At 40.4% G+C, this 20302-nt stretch overlaps 1 protein-coding gene across 1 annotated transcript in view; it reads right to left on the bottom strand.

The window, feature by feature from the left end:
• The window catches only part of dok4 (docking protein 4), a 120947-nt gene that overhangs the window by 9133 nt on the left and 91512 nt on the right, over nt 1-20302 (bottom strand). Inside the window, exons 6-8 of the mRNA XM_032538254.1 lie at nt 4576-4695; nt 2863-3052; nt 89-227 (exon numbers count right to left, since the gene is read on the bottom strand). Of these exons, the coding sequence (XP_032394145.1) occupies nt 89-227; nt 2863-3052; nt 4576-4695 (449 nt within the window). The remainder of the gene's footprint in view (nt 1-88; nt 228-2862; nt 3053-4575; nt 4696-20302) is intronic.

Below are 20302 nucleotides of genomic sequence, written 5' to 3'. Positions count from 1 at the left end.
GGGAGGACCCACAGAAAGAACCCCTGGTCATAATGTGTCCCCCCCAAGTGTTGAAACCTACGCCCTTGGATGTAAGCCAGGCTCTCACCCTGCTGTTTTTCTCCATCTCCAGCAGGACCTTCTTGTGTTGCTCGGCGATGGCCAGCGTGGAGGAGTGAACCCTCTGGTAGATCTGCTCTCCCTCCCTGGTCTGGAAGGTGTAGAGGCCTTCACCGCTGTCACACATCCTGCACATAACAGCAACTCAGTGCTCAAAACAGCCCGGGCTGCCATAATGACCAGTACAGTATAACTGAGAATGTTACAGTACTTACATACATACTTTAATGAGCTCGTACTCCTACTACACCTAGTAGAAATGAATCAATGCGGGATTTCAGGGAGTGAATTCTCTGATCTAAATGTTTAATTTGGTCCAGACCTGAGAAATATTGTATCCTTCTGGCCTCGTCCACTAATACACGGGTATTTTTGTAAAAAATTTCCCTACCTCGTTCTCAAGAAAAATCCTGTCCACGCAAAAACGATTTAAATAGGAAAAATCTCTGTTTAAATGAGAACGTGAAAACATAACTGAAACGCTGTGAAGAGATAGGTAGATAGATAGATGGATAGATCGATAGATATTGATCCCAATAAAAGGGGAATTTACAGTGTTGCAGCGGCAAAATCAGTCACACAGCACAGAATATAAATATAAATGAAATACTAGGATACTCAATATACGTGAAATAATAGTAGGAATAAATACAAGAACAAATATTTGAATATATACAAGTAACATATTCTATAATGCATATATAAATATATAGAAAAGAGCATGACAAACCAACAGGTGGCGATATAACCCCAAGCCTAAAGCCATGTTGGCCAATCAGAAGCCTGAAAACAAGCTATGAACGGAAAGCTACCTGGCTCTGTATCGTTCTGACACCTCTGTTATTAAATATAGTGGAAGAATAAGTAACTGTACATGTATGTGAAAACATGTTAAATGTCCTGTTAGCAGTTCAAACCAGCACTATTTTAGATTTGACCGATTCATGAAATGTCGCCCTTATTTGTGACGCCTCACAAGGGAGATAATCATGCACGTGTGACTTTACAAGGCAAAACCTCAACACTGCAACCAGTTTCTAAATGCATAAAACACAGCTTGAGGGACCAAAGGCCAAAAAGCAGAGAAGAAGCTAAGTTTTAAAAAATGTGAGCGATCACAGAAGGCTTGTATCACGTGGATGCCCCGGCGGTGTTGTTGTCATTACTTTACTTAGAAAAACCTTGTGGGGGTGACAGAAATTATTATTTGGACAGTTTTGGTGATGTCATCCTGCATCGTCACCGCTTCAGGCTCCCACGGGGGGAAATGAAATCAACAGATTGATTGACAGCAGGTCATGAAGCCCTTTACTGAACCTGAGGTGTGTATTTACGTCATCTGTTGTCACGAGGAACTCAGAAATACCGCTCTATGAGCATAGTTGGTTAATTGGGTATCGTATTTCAGGACAACGGGAGAAAAAAGAAACATCTCACTATTCTCATAATCTCGTAATATTACAGGAGAACATAATCAGATAATCATTGACCAAACGAAGGAGAGGCGATACATCATAAAGTATAAAGTATAAGTATAACGGAGTTTAACACAAGATTATTGAGCTCCTACTTGGTGTATTTTATTTTAACCAAACATGAGAAATGTACACAGCAACTGTAATTGAGATATAATAATAAAACATTGGATAACTATAGCGCTTTTTCCAACAATAAAAGACACTTTTACACACTACAAATACACACACACACTTGCTATGTTACAGTAAAAGATGTCTTCTTTTTGTCCTATCTCTACATGTTTGTCATTATTCGTAACATGAGCTCAACTAATAATAATCATATCAATAATCAATGAGAGCTCTTTGTGACACCAGATGACATAAATACACACGCCAATCAATTTGATTTCCCCATGTGGGAGCATGAGGTGGTGACAATGCAGGATGGCATCACTAAAACTGTCCAATGATTGAGTTACCTGTCAATCATATGATTTATGATTTAATGTTCTGGATTGTTTGCCAACACCACAATTCACATTCCACTTGATCCAACTCTTTTGCACACAGCCTGTGTAACATGTAAATAATGTTACACTTTAGAGTGTGTCCATATTGTGACGCAAATACATGTTAGCAATGCTGTTACCTAGCTGTAAATTACTTAAATGAATACATTACAAACAAGAGGGTCTTTGGGAGTGACACAGTCCAATGCGCCCACAGACAGAGGGCTTTCTTGACACACACACACACACACACACACACACACACACACACACACACACACACACACACACACACACACACACACACACACACACACACACACACACACACACACACCTAACCATAGCTTGTCAAGCTTTATCAAAGAGGAAGAGATAAGGAGGTCTGACCCAGCATTGATTAATTGTCTAATCTAGTCAATTAATCGAGAGAGAGAGAAAGAGAGAGAGAGAGAGAGAGAGGTATCCTTGGATTGACCGTAAAATGACTGCCAAGTCAGTGAGTTGTAATAAATGTTTGAACGCTTCATCTGAAATACACACTTCTATAACAAAGGATGTGTTTCCCTTTATGTGTGTGGCAACTTATGATGCATGTCGGAATTTCTCAAATGGCAGTACTAGTACTTTGGTGTATTGCGCTGTTCAGAGGGTGCTTGGCATAAAAAAGTGGATTCCAAAGGGGGGTTCAAAGCGGGTACATTATTGATAGATCCTGCATTAATCTGGGGACAGTCAGCGGTCCAACATCCCCCTTCCCTCCCTTCCCCCAGCCATCCCACTCCTGGACTCACCGGCCGGCTTCGAAGGTGAAGCGGGTGGCGTCCCGTCCGTAGCGCCGCAGGGAGCAGAGCGGCCAGGTGACCAGCTTGGTGCGAGGGTTGTGAATGTCCCACAGGTAAATGTTCTCGTGGGTGATCTGCATCATGCACTCCCCATAGATGTCCAGGTTGGGACAGGGGAGGAGGAACACGTTGAAGCGCTCTGAGGAGAACGAGGGATGACAGGAACAACGTCAGGGACTTACTGACAGTGCAGTTTGAGTTCTTTCAGGGATTCAACCAGCAGAGAGCTCTGTTCTGGGTAGAGATGGTCCGATACCGTTCCCAGTATCGGAAAAGCCTGGATACCATCGGAGGTATCAGTGAGTACTGGAGTTTGTGCACCGATCCAATACCACGTAATTTAGCCCCGAAAAATACTCTGAAAGTTGTTTTTTTATTTTCTTTTTCCGTTACGAATGACTGTAAAACTGTATAACGAATTAAAGTTCTATGGCATTCGTTGTTTGTGTTTGTTTATGTTTCACAAAAGGTTTAACCCGAGCCAGATCGAATAACAATGCCAGAAATCATTTTACATCCACACTGGTATCGGATGGGTACTCAGAATTGGCCGATAACGCAAGTTCAGGAATCAGAATTGGTATCAGGAAGGAAAAAAATGGTATCCGACCATCTCTAATCCTGGGTTGGGTCTTTCTTTCATTCAGCGGTCTTTCTTAAAAGGCGAAACATGTTGCTGAGGTTATTTGCTGTCCATATGAGTTAAATAGGTACAGTATCTAAGATCTGAGCTGGGCACAGCATGGCAAGATTATTTGTATTTTAAATCACATTTTTTCAACCCAAAAACAAACACAAAGGCAATATAAAAAGACACAGGCTCATGTGTACTAACATCTTTTATCCTTGGGGTCAATTTGAAACAGCAATTCAAACCTCCTTTGTCGTATCACAGGAGTTCTCAACAAGTCTCAAGTCCTCATTTTTGTAGCTTCAGTCTGCCTTGAGTCCAAGTCCCAAGACTACAGCTATACTGTAGGGGACAGTAACATCTGAAAACCTAGTTACAATACTCAGCTAAAAGATCTCACATCAAATTCAGCCGCCATAAGTCTCTGACAGACTTCCTGGAGCTCATGGAATGCTCATAGGATAAAATGTTGAATGCTAACAAGAAATTGTTCAATATTTAAAAAATAAATGCCATTTAATAAAGCCGTCACCCATCCAGCTTTAAATATAGACAGAAAACCTTCAAAAGTTTCAAAAGACGATGATAGAAACCAAGTAAATATGCAATTTAGAGGACATACAGTAAAATACAGCATGAAAAACATAAAAAACACCATAGCTTCCAGACGATGTTTAAAGGTCCCCTATCATGCTCATTTTTAGGTTTAAAATTGTTTATAATTTCTGCTTTGCTACCTCAAACATTAGGTATAATTTCCTATACATGAGGTTTATTGACCATAAATTCCAACAATAATTGTAAAACTAGAGTTAATAAGATAGTGTTACGTAGTGTTGAAAACGTCAAATTAAGTGACCAACATTGGAAAAAAGCATCAAAAGTGTTGGAAAAAAGGGACAAAAACTTAAGAAAAAGTTAAAAACATCGATAAAAAACGTCAACACAAGACAACACAAGGATTAAACTTCCCGTTGAGATAGAAACCTTTACTGTGCATGTATGATTTTGTGTATTTGTGTGGGACTGACCTGTGTGTTCACACTGCACTCCAGCAGCCAGGAGATCCGGCTCTCCCATGCTGATGTCATTGAGCCGTGTGCCCAGGCACTCAATGGACAGCGTCTTAAACCAGTCCTCCGCTTCTAGCTCTGGAGAGAGAGAGAGAGAGAGAGAGAGAGAGACAGACACACACACACAAATACAAACCAATTAGACAAATCTTCTTCCCCAAATTCAAAAGCAATCAAGACGCTTTCAGACAAGGCCAAACTGAAATATCTTAGCAGCTAATTATGTCGCCTCCTGTCACAAATCAAACATGACACTGGAGAAAACACCCACTTCTACCCACCTAGATAAATAGCTTCCTGTAAATATGTCTAATAAGATAAAAAATATACGGGTATATATATACTGTTTATACAGTATATATACAGTCCCTGACAAAAGTCTTGTCGCTTATCTATTTTGTAGAAACACCTGCTATTAACCTGACTTTTAATTAATCAATTGTGTAAGAAATAGCTCATATGAAAAGCTAAAACCCTCCCAATGATGTTCAATGCACTGATATAAATTAGTTTCACTAAAAAAAGATTTTTATAAACAAGACCGAAAGGTCAAATTTTGGCGAGACAAAAGTTTTGTCGCCTATACATAAATTGAACAAATTTACTACAAATACTACATATGTCAGCAAATTAAATAGTGTTGCTGGGAGATTCAAATTTATATCTTGTATGACTTCCATGAGCTTGAAGGACTGGACACATGCTTTTTGGCAGATTCATACAATGTATTGATGAGTCATCAGGAATAGCTAGGAAAGCAGTCTTGCATGCCTCCCAAGTTCATCAATATCTTTGGTTTGGCTTCCATGCTTCCTCTTTCATCCTCCCCCACAATGCATGATGTTCATGTCTGGTGACTGGGCCGGCCAATCCTGGAGCATCTTGATCTTCTTGCCTTGAGGAACTTTGGAGTAGATGGAAGTATGCGATGGAGCACCATCCTGCTGCAGAATTTGGCCTCTTTTATGGTGGGAATATAAGAAGTAGCTAAATTTCTTGGTATTTAGACTATTGATGTTGCCTTCCACCCTGCAGATCTCTCGCACACCCCCATCCTGGTGTAACCCCAGACCATGATTTTTCCGCCACAAACTTCACTGTTTTCTGGGTGAATCTTGGATCCATGCGGGCTCCAGTAGGTCTCTTTGCGGCGACTGTGGTGTAATTCAACAGAAGAATAATCTGAAAAATCCACTTTCTTCCACTTCTCCATCGTCCCTCCTTTTAGCAGGCTGTGGTCCGGTTTTGTCGGATTCTGTCTCGAAATGGCCTCCATGGTCGAATCCGTGCCCAGAAGCCAGCACTAAACAAAAGACAATTGAAAAAAGTGGGCATTTGCCAAGGCCCACAGCCTGCTAAAAGGAGGGACGATGGAGAAGTGGAAGAAAGTGGATTTTCAGATTATTCTTCTGTTGAATTACACACACAGTCGCCGCAAAGAGACCACTGGAGCCCGCATGGATCCAAGTTCACCCAGAAAACAGTGAAGTTTGGGCGGAAAAATCATGGTCTGGGGTTACATCCAGTATGGGGGTGTGCGAGAGTCTGCAGGGTGGAAGGAACATCAATAGTCTCAAATACCAAGAAATCTTAGCTACTTCTTTATTCCAACCATAAAAGAGGCCAAAATTCTGCAGCAGGATGGGGCTCCATCGCCATACTTCCATCCACTCCAAAGTTCCTCAAGGCCAAGAAGATCAAGATGCTCCAGGATTGGCGGCCCAGTCACCAGACATGAACATCATTGAGCATATGTGGGGTAGGATGAAAGAGGAAGCATGGAAAGACCAACCAAAAGATATTGATGAACTCGGGAGGCATGCAAGACTGCTTCCTAGTATTCCGATGACTTCATCAATACATGTATGAATCCTTGCCAAACGCATGTGTTCCAGTCCTTCAAGCCATGGAAGTCATACAAGATATTAAATTTGAATCTCACAGCACCACTATTTAATTTGCTGACATATGTTAGTATTTGTAGTAAATTTGTTCAATTATGTATAGGCGACAAAACTTTTGTCTCGCCAAAATTTGACCTTTCGGTCTTGTTTAAATATAAATCTTTTTTTAGTGAAACTAATTTATATCAGTGCATTGAACATCATTTGGGAGGGTTTTAGCTTTTCATTGAGCATTTCTCTACACCAATTGATTAAAAAAGTCAGGTTAATAGCAGGTGTTTCTACAAAATAGTAAGCGACAAGACTTTGTCAGGGACTGTATATATACTGTATAAACAGTATATATATACCCGTATATTTTTATCTTATAGACATATTTACAGGAAGCTATTTATCTAGGTGGGTAGAAGTGGGTGTTTTCTCCAGTGTCATGTTGATTTGTGACAGGAGGCGACATAATTAGTGCTAAGATATTTCATGTTGGCCTTGTCTGAAAGCGTCTTGATGCTTTTGAATTTGGGGAAGAAGATTTGTCTAATTGGTTTTGTATTTGTGTGTGGGTGTCTTCTCTCTCTCTCTCTCTCTCTCTCTCTCTCCAGAGCTAGAAGCGGAGGATGGTTTAAGAAGCTGTCCATTGAGTGCCGGGCACACGGCTCAATGACATCAGCATGGGAGGACGGATCTCCGGCTGCTGGAGTGCAGTGTGAACACACAGGTCAGTCCCACACAAATACAAAAATCATACATGCACAGTAAAGTTTTCTACTAACGGGAGGTTATTGTGTTGTCTTGTGTTGACGTTTTTACGATGTTTTTAACTTTTTCTTAAGTTTTGTCCCTTTTTCCAACACTTTTGATGCTTTTTTCCAATGTTGGTCACTTAATTTGAGTTTCAACACTACGTAACACTATCTTATTACTCTAGTTTTAAATTATTGTTGGAATTTATGGTCAATAAAACCTCATGTATAGGAATTATACCTAATGTTTGAGGTAGCAAAGCAGAAATTAAAACAATTTAAACCTAAAATGAGCATGATAGGGGACCTTTAAACATCGTCTGGAAGCTATGGTGTTTTATGTTTTCATGCTGTATTTACTGTATGTCCTCTAAATTGCATATTTACTTGGTTTTATCATCGTCTTTTGAAACTTTTGAAGGTTTTCTGTCTATATTTAAAGCTGGATGGGTGAGGTTATTAAATGGCATTTATTTTAAATATTGAACAATTTCTTGTTAGCATTCAACATTTATTATGAGCATTCCATGAGCTCCAGGAAGTCTGTCAGAGACTTATGGCGGCTGAATTGATGTGAGATCTTTTAGTGAGTATTGTAACTAGGTTTCAGATGTTCTGTCCCCTACAGTTAGCTGTAGTCTTGGGACTTGGACTCAAGGCAGACTGAAGCTACAAAAATGAGGACTTGAGACTTGTGAGAACTCCTGTGATACGACAAAGGAGGTTGAATTGCTGTTTCCATTGACCCCAAGGATAAAAGATGTAGTACACATGAGCCTGTGTCTTTTATATTGCCTTGTGTTTGTTTTTGGGTGAAAAATGTGATTTAAAATACAAATAATCTTGCCATGCTGTGCCCAGCTCAGATCTTAGATACGTACCTATTAATCATATGGACAGCAAATAACCTCAGCAACATGTTTCGCCTTTTAAGAAAGACCGCTGAATGAAAGAAAGACCCACCAGGATTAAGAGATGGTCGGATACCATTTTTTTCCTCCTGATACCAATTTGATTCCTGAACTTGCGTTATCGGCCAATTTGAGTACCCATCCGATACAGTTGGATGTAAAATGATTTCTGCATTGGTATTCGATCGGCTCGGGTTAAACCTTTGTGAAACATAAACAAACACAAACAACGAATGCCATAGAACTTTAATTCGTTATACAGTTTACAGTCATTCGTAACGGAAAAAGAAAATAAAAAAACAACTTTCAGAGTATTTTTCGGGGCTAAATTACGTGGTATTGGATCGGTGCACAAACTCAGTACTCATGATACCTCCGATGGTATCCAGGCTTTCCGATACTGGGAACGGTATCGGACATCTCTACCAGAACAGAGCTCTCTGCTGGTTGAATCCCTGAAAGAACTCAAACTGCACTGTCAGTAAGTCCCTGACGTTGTCCTGTCATCCCTCGTTCTCTCAGAGCGCTTCAAGTGTTCCTCCTCCCCTGTCCCAACCTGGACATCTATGGGGAGTGCATGATGCAGATCACCACGAGAACATTTACTGTGGGACATTCACAACCTCGCACCAAGCTGGTCACCTGGCCGCTCTGCTCCTGCGGCGCTACGGACGGGACCGCCACCGCTTCACTTCGAAGCCGGCCGGTGAGTCCAGGAGGGGATGGTGGGGGAAGGGAGGGAAGGGGGATGTTGGACGGACTGTCCCAGATTAATGCAGGATCTATCAATAATGTACCCGCTTTGAACCCCCCTTTGGAATCACTTTTTATGCCAAGCACCTCTGAACAGCGCAATACACCAAAGTACTAGTACTGCCATTTGAGAATTCCGACATGCATCATAAGTTGCCAACACACAAAGGAAACACATCCTTTGTTATAGAAGTGGTGATTTCAGATGAATCGTTCAAACATTTTTACAACTCACTGACTTGGCAGTCATTTTACGGTCAATCCAAGGATACCTCTCTCTCTCTCTCTCTCTCTCTTCTCTCGATAATTGACATAGATTAGACAATTAATCAATGCTGGGTCAGACCTCCTTATCTCTTCCTCTTTGATAAAGCTGACAAGCTATGGTTAGGTGTGTGTGTGTGTGTGTGTGTGTGTGTGTGTGTGTGTGTGTGTGTGTGTGTGTGTGTGTGTGTGTGTGTGTGTGTGTGTGTGTGTGTGGTGTGTGTGTGTGTCAAGAAAGCCTCTGTCTGTGGGCGCATTGGACTGCGTCACTCCAAAGACCTCTTGTTGTAATGTATTCATTTAGTAATTTACAGCTAGGTAACAGCATTGCTAACATGTATTTGCGTCACAATATGGACACATCTAAAGTGTACATTATTTACATGTTACACCGGTGTGGCAAAAGAGTTGGATCAAGTGGAATGTGAATGTGTGGTGTTGGCAAACAACCAGAACATTAAATCATAAATCATATGATTGACAGGTAACTCAATCATTGGACAGTTTAGTGATCCATCCTGCATTGTCACCACTCAGCTCCACATGGGGAAATCAATGTGGCGTGTGTATTTATGTCATCTGGTGTCACAAAGAGCTCTGATTTTGAATGATGATTATTAGTTGAGCTCATGTTACGAATAATGACAAACATGTAGAGATAGGACAAAAAGAAGACATCTTTTACTGTAACATAGCAAGTGTGTGTGTGTATTGTAGTGTGTAAAAGTGTCTTTTATTGTTGGAAAAAGCGCTATAGTTATCCAAGTTTTATATTATATCTCAATTACAGTTGCTGTGTACATTTCTCATGTTGGTTAAAAAAAATACACCAAGTAGGAGCTCAATAATCTTTGTGTTAAACTCCGTTATACTTATACTTTTATTATGATGTATCGCCTTCTCTTCGTTTGGTCAAGATTATCTGATATGTTCTCTGTATATTACGAGATTATGAGAATATGTGAGATGTTTCTTTTTTTCCCTTGTCCTGAAATACGATACCCAATTAACCAACTATGCTCAAAGAGCGGTATTTCTGAGTTCCTCGTGCAACAGATGACGTAAATACACACCAGGTTCAGTAAAGGGCTTCATGACCTGCTGTCAATCAATCGTTTGATTTCATTTCCCCCGTGGGAGCCTGAAGCGGTGACGATGCCGGATGACATCACCAACTGTCCAAAAATATATTTCTGTCACCCACAAGGTTTTTTAAGTAAAGTAATGACAAACAACACCGCCGGGGATCCACGTGATACAAGCTTCTCGTGATCGCTCACATTTTTAAAACTTAGCTTCTTCTCTGTTTTTGGCTGGTCCCTCAAGCTGTGTTTATGCATTAGAAACTGGTTGCAGTGGTTGAGGTTTTGCCTTGTAAAGTCACACGTGCATGATTATCTCCCTTGTGAGGCGTCACAAATAAGGGCGACATTTCTGAATCGGTCAAATCTAAAATAGTGCTGGTTTGAACTGCTAACAGGCATTAAATGTTTTCACATACATGTACAGTTACTTATTCTTCCACTAATTAATAACAGAGGTGTCAGAACGATACAGAGCCAGGTAGTTTCCGTTCATAGCTTGTTTTCAGGCTCTGATTGGCCAACATGGCTTTAGGCTTGGGGTTATATGCCACTGTTGGTTTGTCATGCTCTTTTCTATATATTATATGCATTATAGAATATGTGTACTTGTATATATTCAAATATTTGTTCTTGTATTTATTCCTACTTATTTCACGTATATTGAGTATCCTAGTATTTATTTAATTTATAATCTGTGCTGTGTGATGATTTTGCCGCTGCTGCAACACTGTAAATTCCCTTTTATTGGGTCAATATCTACGATCTATCCATCTATCTATCTACCTATCTTCACAGCGTTTCAGGTATGTTTTCAGTTCTCATTCAAACAGAGATTTTCCTATTTAAACGTTTTTGCGTGGACAGGATTTTTCTTGAGAAGAGGTAGGAAAGGAAATTTTTACAAAAATACCCGTGTATTAGTGGACGAGGCCAGAAGGGTACATATTTCTCTGGTCTGGACCAAATTAAACATTTAGATCAGAGATTCACCCCTGAATCCCGCATTGATTCTTTCTACTAGGTGTAGTAGGAGTACGAGTCATTAAAGTATGTATGTAAATACTGTAACATTCTCAGTATACTGTAATGGTCATTATGGCAGCCCGGGCTGTTTTGAGCAATGAGTTGCTGTTATGTGCAGGATGTGTGACAGGGTGAAGGCCTCTACACCTTCCAGACCAGGGAGGGAGAGCAGATCTACCAGAGGGTTCACTCCTCCACGCTGGCCATCGCGAGCAACACAAGAAGGTCTGCTGGAGATGGAGGAAAACAGCAGGGTGAGAGCCTGGCTACATCCAAGGGCGAGGTTTCAACACTTGGGGGGGACAATTATGACCAGGGGTTCTTTCTGTGGGTCCTCCCCACCATTTTAACCGTCAAACACTTCATACAGTATACTGTGTCTGAAATTGTTGAAAAACAGAGATTATTGGTGAGAAATATAGGGCTGCATCTGGATTCTGACACGATACTCATTTGTTGGGTTGAATTTTCAATTGTGGGATTCGATTTATGTTATTTTGTTTTATGCTGTAATAAAGTTCAGACAGATTCAAGTTATGGAGAAACGCAACCCTAAAAAGTAGACTAAGAATGATATATATTTCAAGCCCTCCTGAATGGCCATTTTTACCTCTTTTTAGGAGCGGGTTTTTTATCTTTTCATATATATACAGTATATTTTTTTTATTAAGGTTTTCTTTCAAAGGGCACATACAGTTTAAAGAAGACAGACATTAAGAAAGATAAAGCCCTACTTTTAACCACCACAACTTCTGACAAAAAAAGAATTTTTCATATTTAAGGGGGACAAATTCCCAATCTAAATATTAAGGGGGACATGTCCCTGTATCCCCCTGAAATCACACTAGGCTAACATCCGTACATCCAGCTTATCTTCACAAATATTTGATTGAACTTTCCCAGGCCATGGACATTGTATTTGTTAATGTAGATGGTGTTCCCCTTGAAGTGTTCCTGTGATATAGCAGTAGTTCAGGGGTAGAAACTCACTAAAATCCCTGTAGACGTTGTTAATCTGGTACTTGAATTGAAATCTACAGTGCTCTTTTTTAAATTCCTGATGTTGTGTGTTGTGTTATGTTTATGACTCCCAGTTGATGTCTTAGGGTTCAGAGCCTGGTTCCTACCCCTGACCCCAACCGCCATCCTGCACCGATCCGTCTACTGGCACCACATCACTGGCAACCAGAGCGGCATGGAACTCGGTACTGGAAAGTTTCACTTATCTATCTTTTTTTCTTTGGCATGAATTTATACTCTATATGTACAGTGTAAAGCATGCTATCTAATTCTCAGTCCATTTTTATTGGGCCTGTTCCGGATTTCCTGGCTCCAAACAAACCTGCTGGCGCCAAACAAGTAGAGGTTATAACACCGGAGTGTTAAGGGCAAACATTGGTATTTTTCAACCGGACCCTATTTTTCCAAGTACTTAAGGGACACAATGTTTTATCAGTGGCAAAACGCACTTTACTCAATGTAAATTCTGCATAATTTCTAGGGGTGGGGAAAAAATCAAAAAGCATAGTATCCCGATATTTCAGTGGTATACTGTACGATACACAGGTCCAAGTATTCATCTTTATATTTATGTGTTTTTGCAGCAATCAAATTAAAGTGATATGAACAAACAGAGAAAGTAATCTTTTTAGAAATAGATGTTGAAAAGTTTCCTTTGTGGGCATTATATGAAATTGGGAAAAAGGTTATAAATTTAACATATCGCAGAGTATTGCAATATATTTCCGATAGGATTACATAGCAGGCCTTTTTTTGCAGCTGCAGGGCTCTCGCTCATTACAATCAATGCATTTTATTGTGACATGAAATCGTACAAGGTAAAATTCCAGTTAAATATTATCCGAGACGTTCCTTAACTTTATAACGATTCACCATTTACCTAGTTTTGCATTGCTAGACCTTACTACACAATACGTACATTCTGGGGTGTTTGCATTTTTAAACCAATCACAATCGTCTGGAGCGGCACTAAACTCCGACACAGAGACGGTGGCTCTGAAAAATATTCTCAGGAGGAATGAAATTGTCAGATTGACGGCACTCTTGCCATCTGGATCCATTTCAAAACTTGTTGTTGGCATTAGTCACTTAGGCACAAAACATGTGAAAATAGGGTCTCTGTTGAAAAATGCAGAGGGTTCCCAGTGACACAGAGCTGGAGTCAGGCCCGGCTTAGCATAAGACTGGAACCGGGGTGGGGGGAAAGGCCTGGTTCCGTCCAAAGTGAAAACAACACCTTCTAATGACCACATTGTATGTTTTGTGGGACAGTAACAGCTGTGTTCTGCTCGTCTGAGGAGACGCTGCGAGACGACATGCTGTCCACCGCTGCCTCCGGACCACCATGCCACGCTGCCCCTGGCAAACACACATGCACAGTCCAGCCGCACATACCACACACTCCCCAACACTACCCCACTACCTCGGCAGTGACACACAACACACACACACACACACACACAACACAGAAGAAGATGTGGACTTCGAGGCACACGCATGCCCACATGCATGCAGGCAAACACACAATTCACACACACTGAAACCGCTTGTTTCTCCTTCTATTAGTTTTACAGCCCAACGTTACACCTCACAGGAGATGTTGTAGGGGGGGGCTAAACGGGAAAAGACAATGCTGAGGCAGGAAGTGAAAACTAAATACAACAAAAGACTGGGGAGATTGGTCTTCCTTATAGGACTGCAGCTCACAAATCCACAGTAGACGGGGAATATTTGACGTTTTTTCCATTCTCAGGTAAGAAACTCTGGCAGATGGCATATATGGCTCTCAGTATGCTTTAAACCACCTAGGATGTATGATGGTGTTGTCCAACCAAGTCAGAGTGTTCCACCTGTTCCGAAGGGGACACTCGAGGGCGGGGTGAAAAGCCTGAAGAGCAATTCGGAGGGATTTTCTTTAATTTTTTAGTGAATTTATACAACAGTTTTTATGATTTAAATAGTAAATCTTGGGAGTACACGATACAGCTGATCGTCCTGCGACACTTAAGTTAAGGAACCAAAATTACTTTGTGAGATTGGAAAAAAGATTGTGGTTTGGGGTTAAAACAAAGTGCATACAGTAATAAATATGTGGAATACATTCGAATTAGAGTGCTTTACTTTCCATTACTGAGGATATGTACGAATTGTACAGATAGTTATTAGAGAACAGCCTGCCTAACACCACAACTCAACTTCAATATATATAGGTATATAATATCATCAATATGTATTTTTAACCTCATTAGTGTCAAAACAGCACTGTGACCAATTTATATTTATATATTATATATGTTAAAGCTCGGCTGCTCTCCCTTATGTATACATACAATGTTACATAAGGGTTACATATAATTTCTGTGATTTGAGGAAGACATGAAAATTGATGTCACTGTAGTGTAAGTAGCTTTTTTTTATTTTTTTATTTATGAATTCATAATTCCTTTAGGGAGACAGAGAGATGTGTAATTTGGTCCTAATCATAGAAAAAATAGGACTTTTCTTACAAAACATTAAATATATCCTTGTTGGAAAACATTACTTTCAATATGTTGAATTTTGGTCAGTTTTATGATTGAAACCTAACGCAATGAATTCTTTTGAGGGGAAACTGTCACAAAATGACTGTAGATATCATATTTTGCATTCACTGCGTCAGACTTCAAGACAGGATTTTCACCCGACCTTGAATGTAAAAAATGGAACCGGTACAAACACTTTTGCCATGTGTTTTCGACAACACATCCTATAACCTAGTTCTTTAAGGCCTATTAAAGCCTTTATTCATTTTCAATTACATCCTTCGGGTGAATAAAGTATCTATTATTCTCTTTAGACAAATCCATCGTGTTACCCGCTACGGGATAGATTTGGTAGAGGTTTAGTGAGAATCTGTAAAATGCCAAATTTTTGGTCAAATCTCCTCTGTTTTTTATGGGGTGTATACAGTGGATTATTAATGTTGGTGTTGTAGCTTGAGTTTCCACCAAGAGTGAAACAATTTCCCAATGGCGCCATGGGATGACGTCAATACCGGCCCAGTGTGTTCCAGGTAATGCTGCTTGGACTGGGACGCATGGTGCTTAATAGCACACATGGACTGTGCTATCATTGCAAAATACACTGATATTAGGATTCCTTGTGGAAAGTTCCGCTGTTCAGCAGTGACTTGTCCGAAGAACACTTGAATAAAATTTATGTCCGCGACTGGATCGAGGCCTTCGATTTTGCTGATAACTGATGAGACTTTGCAGTTTCTGGATCTGTTCGCTGTGCTGAGGTTTGAACCTTGAATGAAACTAGGATCAGATTCATTTTTTTAACGGATTGGCTCCTGTACTAAAATGATATTCACCCTTAGAGCTTCAGACATTCTCTGACATGCATCCTATTACGCTCCTAAGTTCACGCTTCTATTGAGCTAGATTTGCACAACCCTGTTATTTTCTTCAATTATTCATGGCTCGAAGTGGAATAGGGACTTACAGTGTAGAGGGTGATGATACGTTTAGATTGAACCTGCCAATGATAGATATTCTTTACACTTCATTATTCTTTCCAGATTATTATTTCTAACTAGAGCGACCAAACCCTAAACATTGAAATGGGAAACTCTCTACTGAAACACAGGAGAATGGTAAGAAACATGTTCAATATTGGCATTCACAGACTTTTAAAGGGCAGGGGTGGAATGATCTCTTTCTCCACAGGGTTGGGGTCTTTCCGCCCTTAGGTCAGAGCGGAACTCGAACTAGAGCGGCATAGGGCTCACTGAAGGGGCACAGGGAGGAACATGGGATGCCGCAGGGCACTCAAGGTGCATCAATTTGCATACATGATATGTGACATCAAGTGTGGAATTGTCCCATTGGGCTACAGACATATCATGGGGTTTAAATCACGTTTTCTTTCCCCAAGGTCACATGTGGCACTGAGCATAATACAGGATATTTGGACCCACTTTAAGGGCTTCTACCCAACCACAGGGGCACTTTGGCTGACCAATGGGCACTTGGACCACTCAAGTCCCCTATGGGTGACTAGAGCAGTCCTGCTATTATAACAGTAGTGTAATCAGCAGGTAGTGTCACAATCTGTGTCTGTAAGGGTTCTTCAGCTTCCTATACACGGCCTACAGTACTGCAAACCCTTTTGTTGCTTCCACTCAGTCAAACTATTATGGGGGGACAGTTGGTCTTAAGGGATAATTGTAGTTTATTACAACTTGGATCTGATTGTATAATGTTGTGGCCATCATTTTGTCATTAATCATACCATTGTGCTCACAAGTTAAATAATGAGATTGGGAACACAGCAACATTGCTCAAAAGAAGGTGGACGGGACAACAACACGAGAAGTCAGACGTTCAGACAGGCTTTTACAAACCCAAGGTAGCCAACTTATGTGGGAAGACAAAATGAAGATTCACATTAAAATAGTATCTATTAGTGTTAATCTTGCACTTCAGAGTTCTGCTATGTGACCTGAACCCATCCAGTCCTGACACGTATCAGGTTTTAGGTCGGTTGGAGCCTTAAGTTGCATGAAGCTGGGTCTTGGGTCTGGTCTGGCTTGGATCATTCTCATATGAAATGATTTAAATATTTATTATAAATTGCCTCTCCCTCTTCTCTCTTTCTCTCTTTCTCTCGCTTGACAGTCTGCTTTCACATGTGTCATGTGTTCAGGAGGGTCCATCCAGGTCAGGTATGAGAGCACTGGTAAGAGCTGGGTCTGGTCTCAGTTTTAGGCCCGAGCAGAACCATACTATAGTAAACTATAGTGTTTCTGGTGAATCAGGAATTATAAGCAACAATTCAGCTGGCCTTGTTGAACTGGTTAAACTGTTGGCTTGTTAAATAACGGTCTGAATCTAAATGCAAGGTTGCTGTGTGTTGTGTGTCCGAAATCTCATTAATGGATTTAATGCGTACAAGATTCCATGAAAAATTTGCAAAATGAAGGTTGATTTGCAAAAAAACGGCTATCTTGCTTCTTCATCTCTATCATTTTTAATTTTCAGAACCATGATTTTTTTTACTGTGCACTCAAAGAAATATCAATCAAACGGGTGGTGGTTATCATTTTAAGAACGGCTTGGTTATGTTGTTGCAAATTAACTCTTCATCTGTAAAAAAAAACATTGTCTTACAATAATGTTGTCATTTACAAGGGGGCATTAGCGTCTTTGAAGGCCAAAGTCTTCCCATCAGCAGTGTTGATCAACTCTGTTATGTCAAAGTGTATCATAGTTAAAGCTATAGTGCGTAGTTTCTGCCTGCCCAGCAAAACTGTCCATCCAGCCACATCTTCTGATCGTGGCATAGTGTAAAATAGACGAGAGTTGTGTGGAGCTTTGTATCCACTCATTTGGCGATGGCTTGAATGAACGGACGTTCTCATTTTAAAAAGTTACGCACTAAAGCTTAAAGAGAGGTTACTGAAACAGATCTCCAGTACATCTGACCTTGTATGGTGAAACATCTGTATCTGCCGACATTTTCAGCATGAATGATTCTTAGGATCATTTATTCTAGTCCAACAGTCAAACAGTCTACATGTACACTTAAATTTCCCTCCTGCCAACCCTGCTAATCCCAAAGGCTGTTCTAAGGAGGCTGCAAAGGAGAAAGACAGAAAGAAGAACCGGTTGTTTCATCAGGGCAGATTGCTGCCTTTGCCTTTCTATACATTTGTCATGACCTAGAATTTATTGTCTAGACGTGATTTCTCAGATTGCTGTTTTTGATCTTCATAAGGGTTTAGGAGTGGTAATATGACTAATGTGATAAGTGGAGAATCACCACAGCATGTGACGTCTAGGAACTGTGGAAGAAGATTAGGACCAAGTGAAAAATGAATTTGTGTTTGGACTTTAAAGTCAGAATTGAGAATACGGTCAGACTTTATTCTCAGAATTCTGATTTCCACTTTCACAATTCAATCCAGTTGTCTTTTCAAACTCTGAACTCAAACACATTTTTCACATTCCCTTATCCTCTTTGTAGGAAACACACCGACCACCTTGACACCATCGTGAAATGCATCATGTCTAGATTGGTCTCTTGATACGCGTATAATGCTGGAGCCTTGTACACTCCCATTTATGGTTTATGTTTTTTTTCCTCATTTGAAGTCCTTTTAAAATGACAGGGCTATGTTTGTGGTTTTTTACATGATGTAAGTTGTGTTACTTTGTGTAGCTGTGTTTGTGTTCTTGCAAAACTGTATAACTTGAGTTTTGTACATATATTGCTATTATTCATATAGGAATGGTGTGGGGTGCGTGTGAGAGAGAAGAGAGTGGAGAGAAAGAGCCCGACATGAGGGAATATGCAACATGTTTTCATTTAAAATGCCGGCACACTTTTTTTGTACCATGTAATGTGAAACAAGCAGATGACAGCCGGTCTGCACTTTGTCGGCGTGTCTCTTCAAACACTAAATCTGCACCTGATGTGAACAAAAAAACGTCTTTACCATCCTGTTTTTGCGGCGTCCCTCTCACAGCATGGATCTTTTTGGCCTTGGATCAACCACAATCACAATGAGTGCTGCTGTTCCCTTGGTTGTTCTGTCAAGAAACTGTAGCATACCGCAGAGGGGTGTTTTATGAAGAGCTCACAAAAGCAGAGCGTATTGTGAAAAGTCCTGTATGAATGAGCTCAACAAACTGGTTAAGCCAAACCAGAAGTTCAGCAGCTCGAGTCTGGATCGGTCTGGAATGAGGAGCAGCGTTTGATAGGTTAAACTTAATAGATTAAACCGAAACATCTTATTTTTTAAGAATGACTTTAGTGCCAACTTAAGTCTTCCAGAGTCGCGCGGCATAGCCGATTTCGAAAGACAGCCATTCACAGCAGCAGGGCCATCTTCTTTGTTTTAAGTAGCAGGGAACTTACCATCCTATGTTAAGCCGCACACCGACTCTATACACAATGTGTTGGCCTGACCAGAATTTGGTTTTTCCAGCTCCCGAGCCAGCAGAGAGGTTGCTAGACTGACCCTAACTGCAGATTACATGGCTGCTGCTAGGATGCGTTTAGATTTCTAGGATATTAGGAAAGAACAGTTCAGTTGAATAATTCTACAGTACTGGTTTGTACATGTGACATTAAAAAAGCATTATATGCTGAAAGTTGTAATACCTCACACTGGTCTGTCTCCAGTATTTTGATAGCAGGGTTTCGGATATCTGTTTATTCCTTTAACTTGCATGAGAGAATTTTTTTTTTTTTTTAAAGCTACAAACGTGGGTCGAACACATAACCTTCCATTTCATTTAAATCTTAGGATGGCCTAAAGCAAAGCAAGGATTAAATCTAAGACTAAGTGTACAGCAGGACTTTAAGGACTTGCTAATGTCAGTATCATAGACTGTAAAAAGTAACAGCGCTATCGTCAGCATGCCATGAAGCTCACAATAACTAGTAACCTGTGATGTGGACAAGAATTGATTTCATTTTTATTTTTAGTTTAGCATGTAAGCATGCTAACATTTGCTGACCGGCATAAAGTCAAAGCACAGCTGAGGCTGATTGCAGAGATCGACATGAAAGAATATTAGACGTTTACGTGTGACCCGAAGGTGGCGCTGACAAGTTAGAGGATGACCTCCTGTATAACAGCATAAACACATTCTCCAAATTTAGGCAATCCCTCCAATAGTTTTAGACATTTACTCTGAACACAAATGTCAACCTGGGAACTATGAATGTCGAAGCACATTTTGTGCCAGTCCATCCAGTAGATTAGAGCTATTTAACTGAAAAAGTGAAAATGTGACCTGCTTTTTTTTGCATCAGGCTAGGGGACTACAGATGAGAAAATAGCCTTTGGTAATTCAGAATTCAGAATTAGTAATATCTGCCATTTTTAAGCCATGTATAATCATGCTTTTTCATTTTCCCATCTCCTTCTTAAATAAACTGATTGAATTGAATTTGGGGGCAGTAATGGAAGTCAGAGGATCACCAGAGGGTAA

The sequence above is a fragment of the Etheostoma spectabile genome, chromosome 15, assembly GCF_008692095.1.
Source record: "Etheostoma spectabile isolate EspeVRDwgs_2016 chromosome 15, UIUC_Espe_1.0, whole genome shotgun sequence".
Classification (NCBI taxonomy): Eukaryota; Metazoa; Chordata; class Actinopteri; order Perciformes; family Percidae; genus Etheostoma; species Etheostoma spectabile.
The sequence above is the reverse complement of the archived record's forward strand: the minus strand, read 5'-3'. Positions and strand labels throughout refer to the sequence as shown.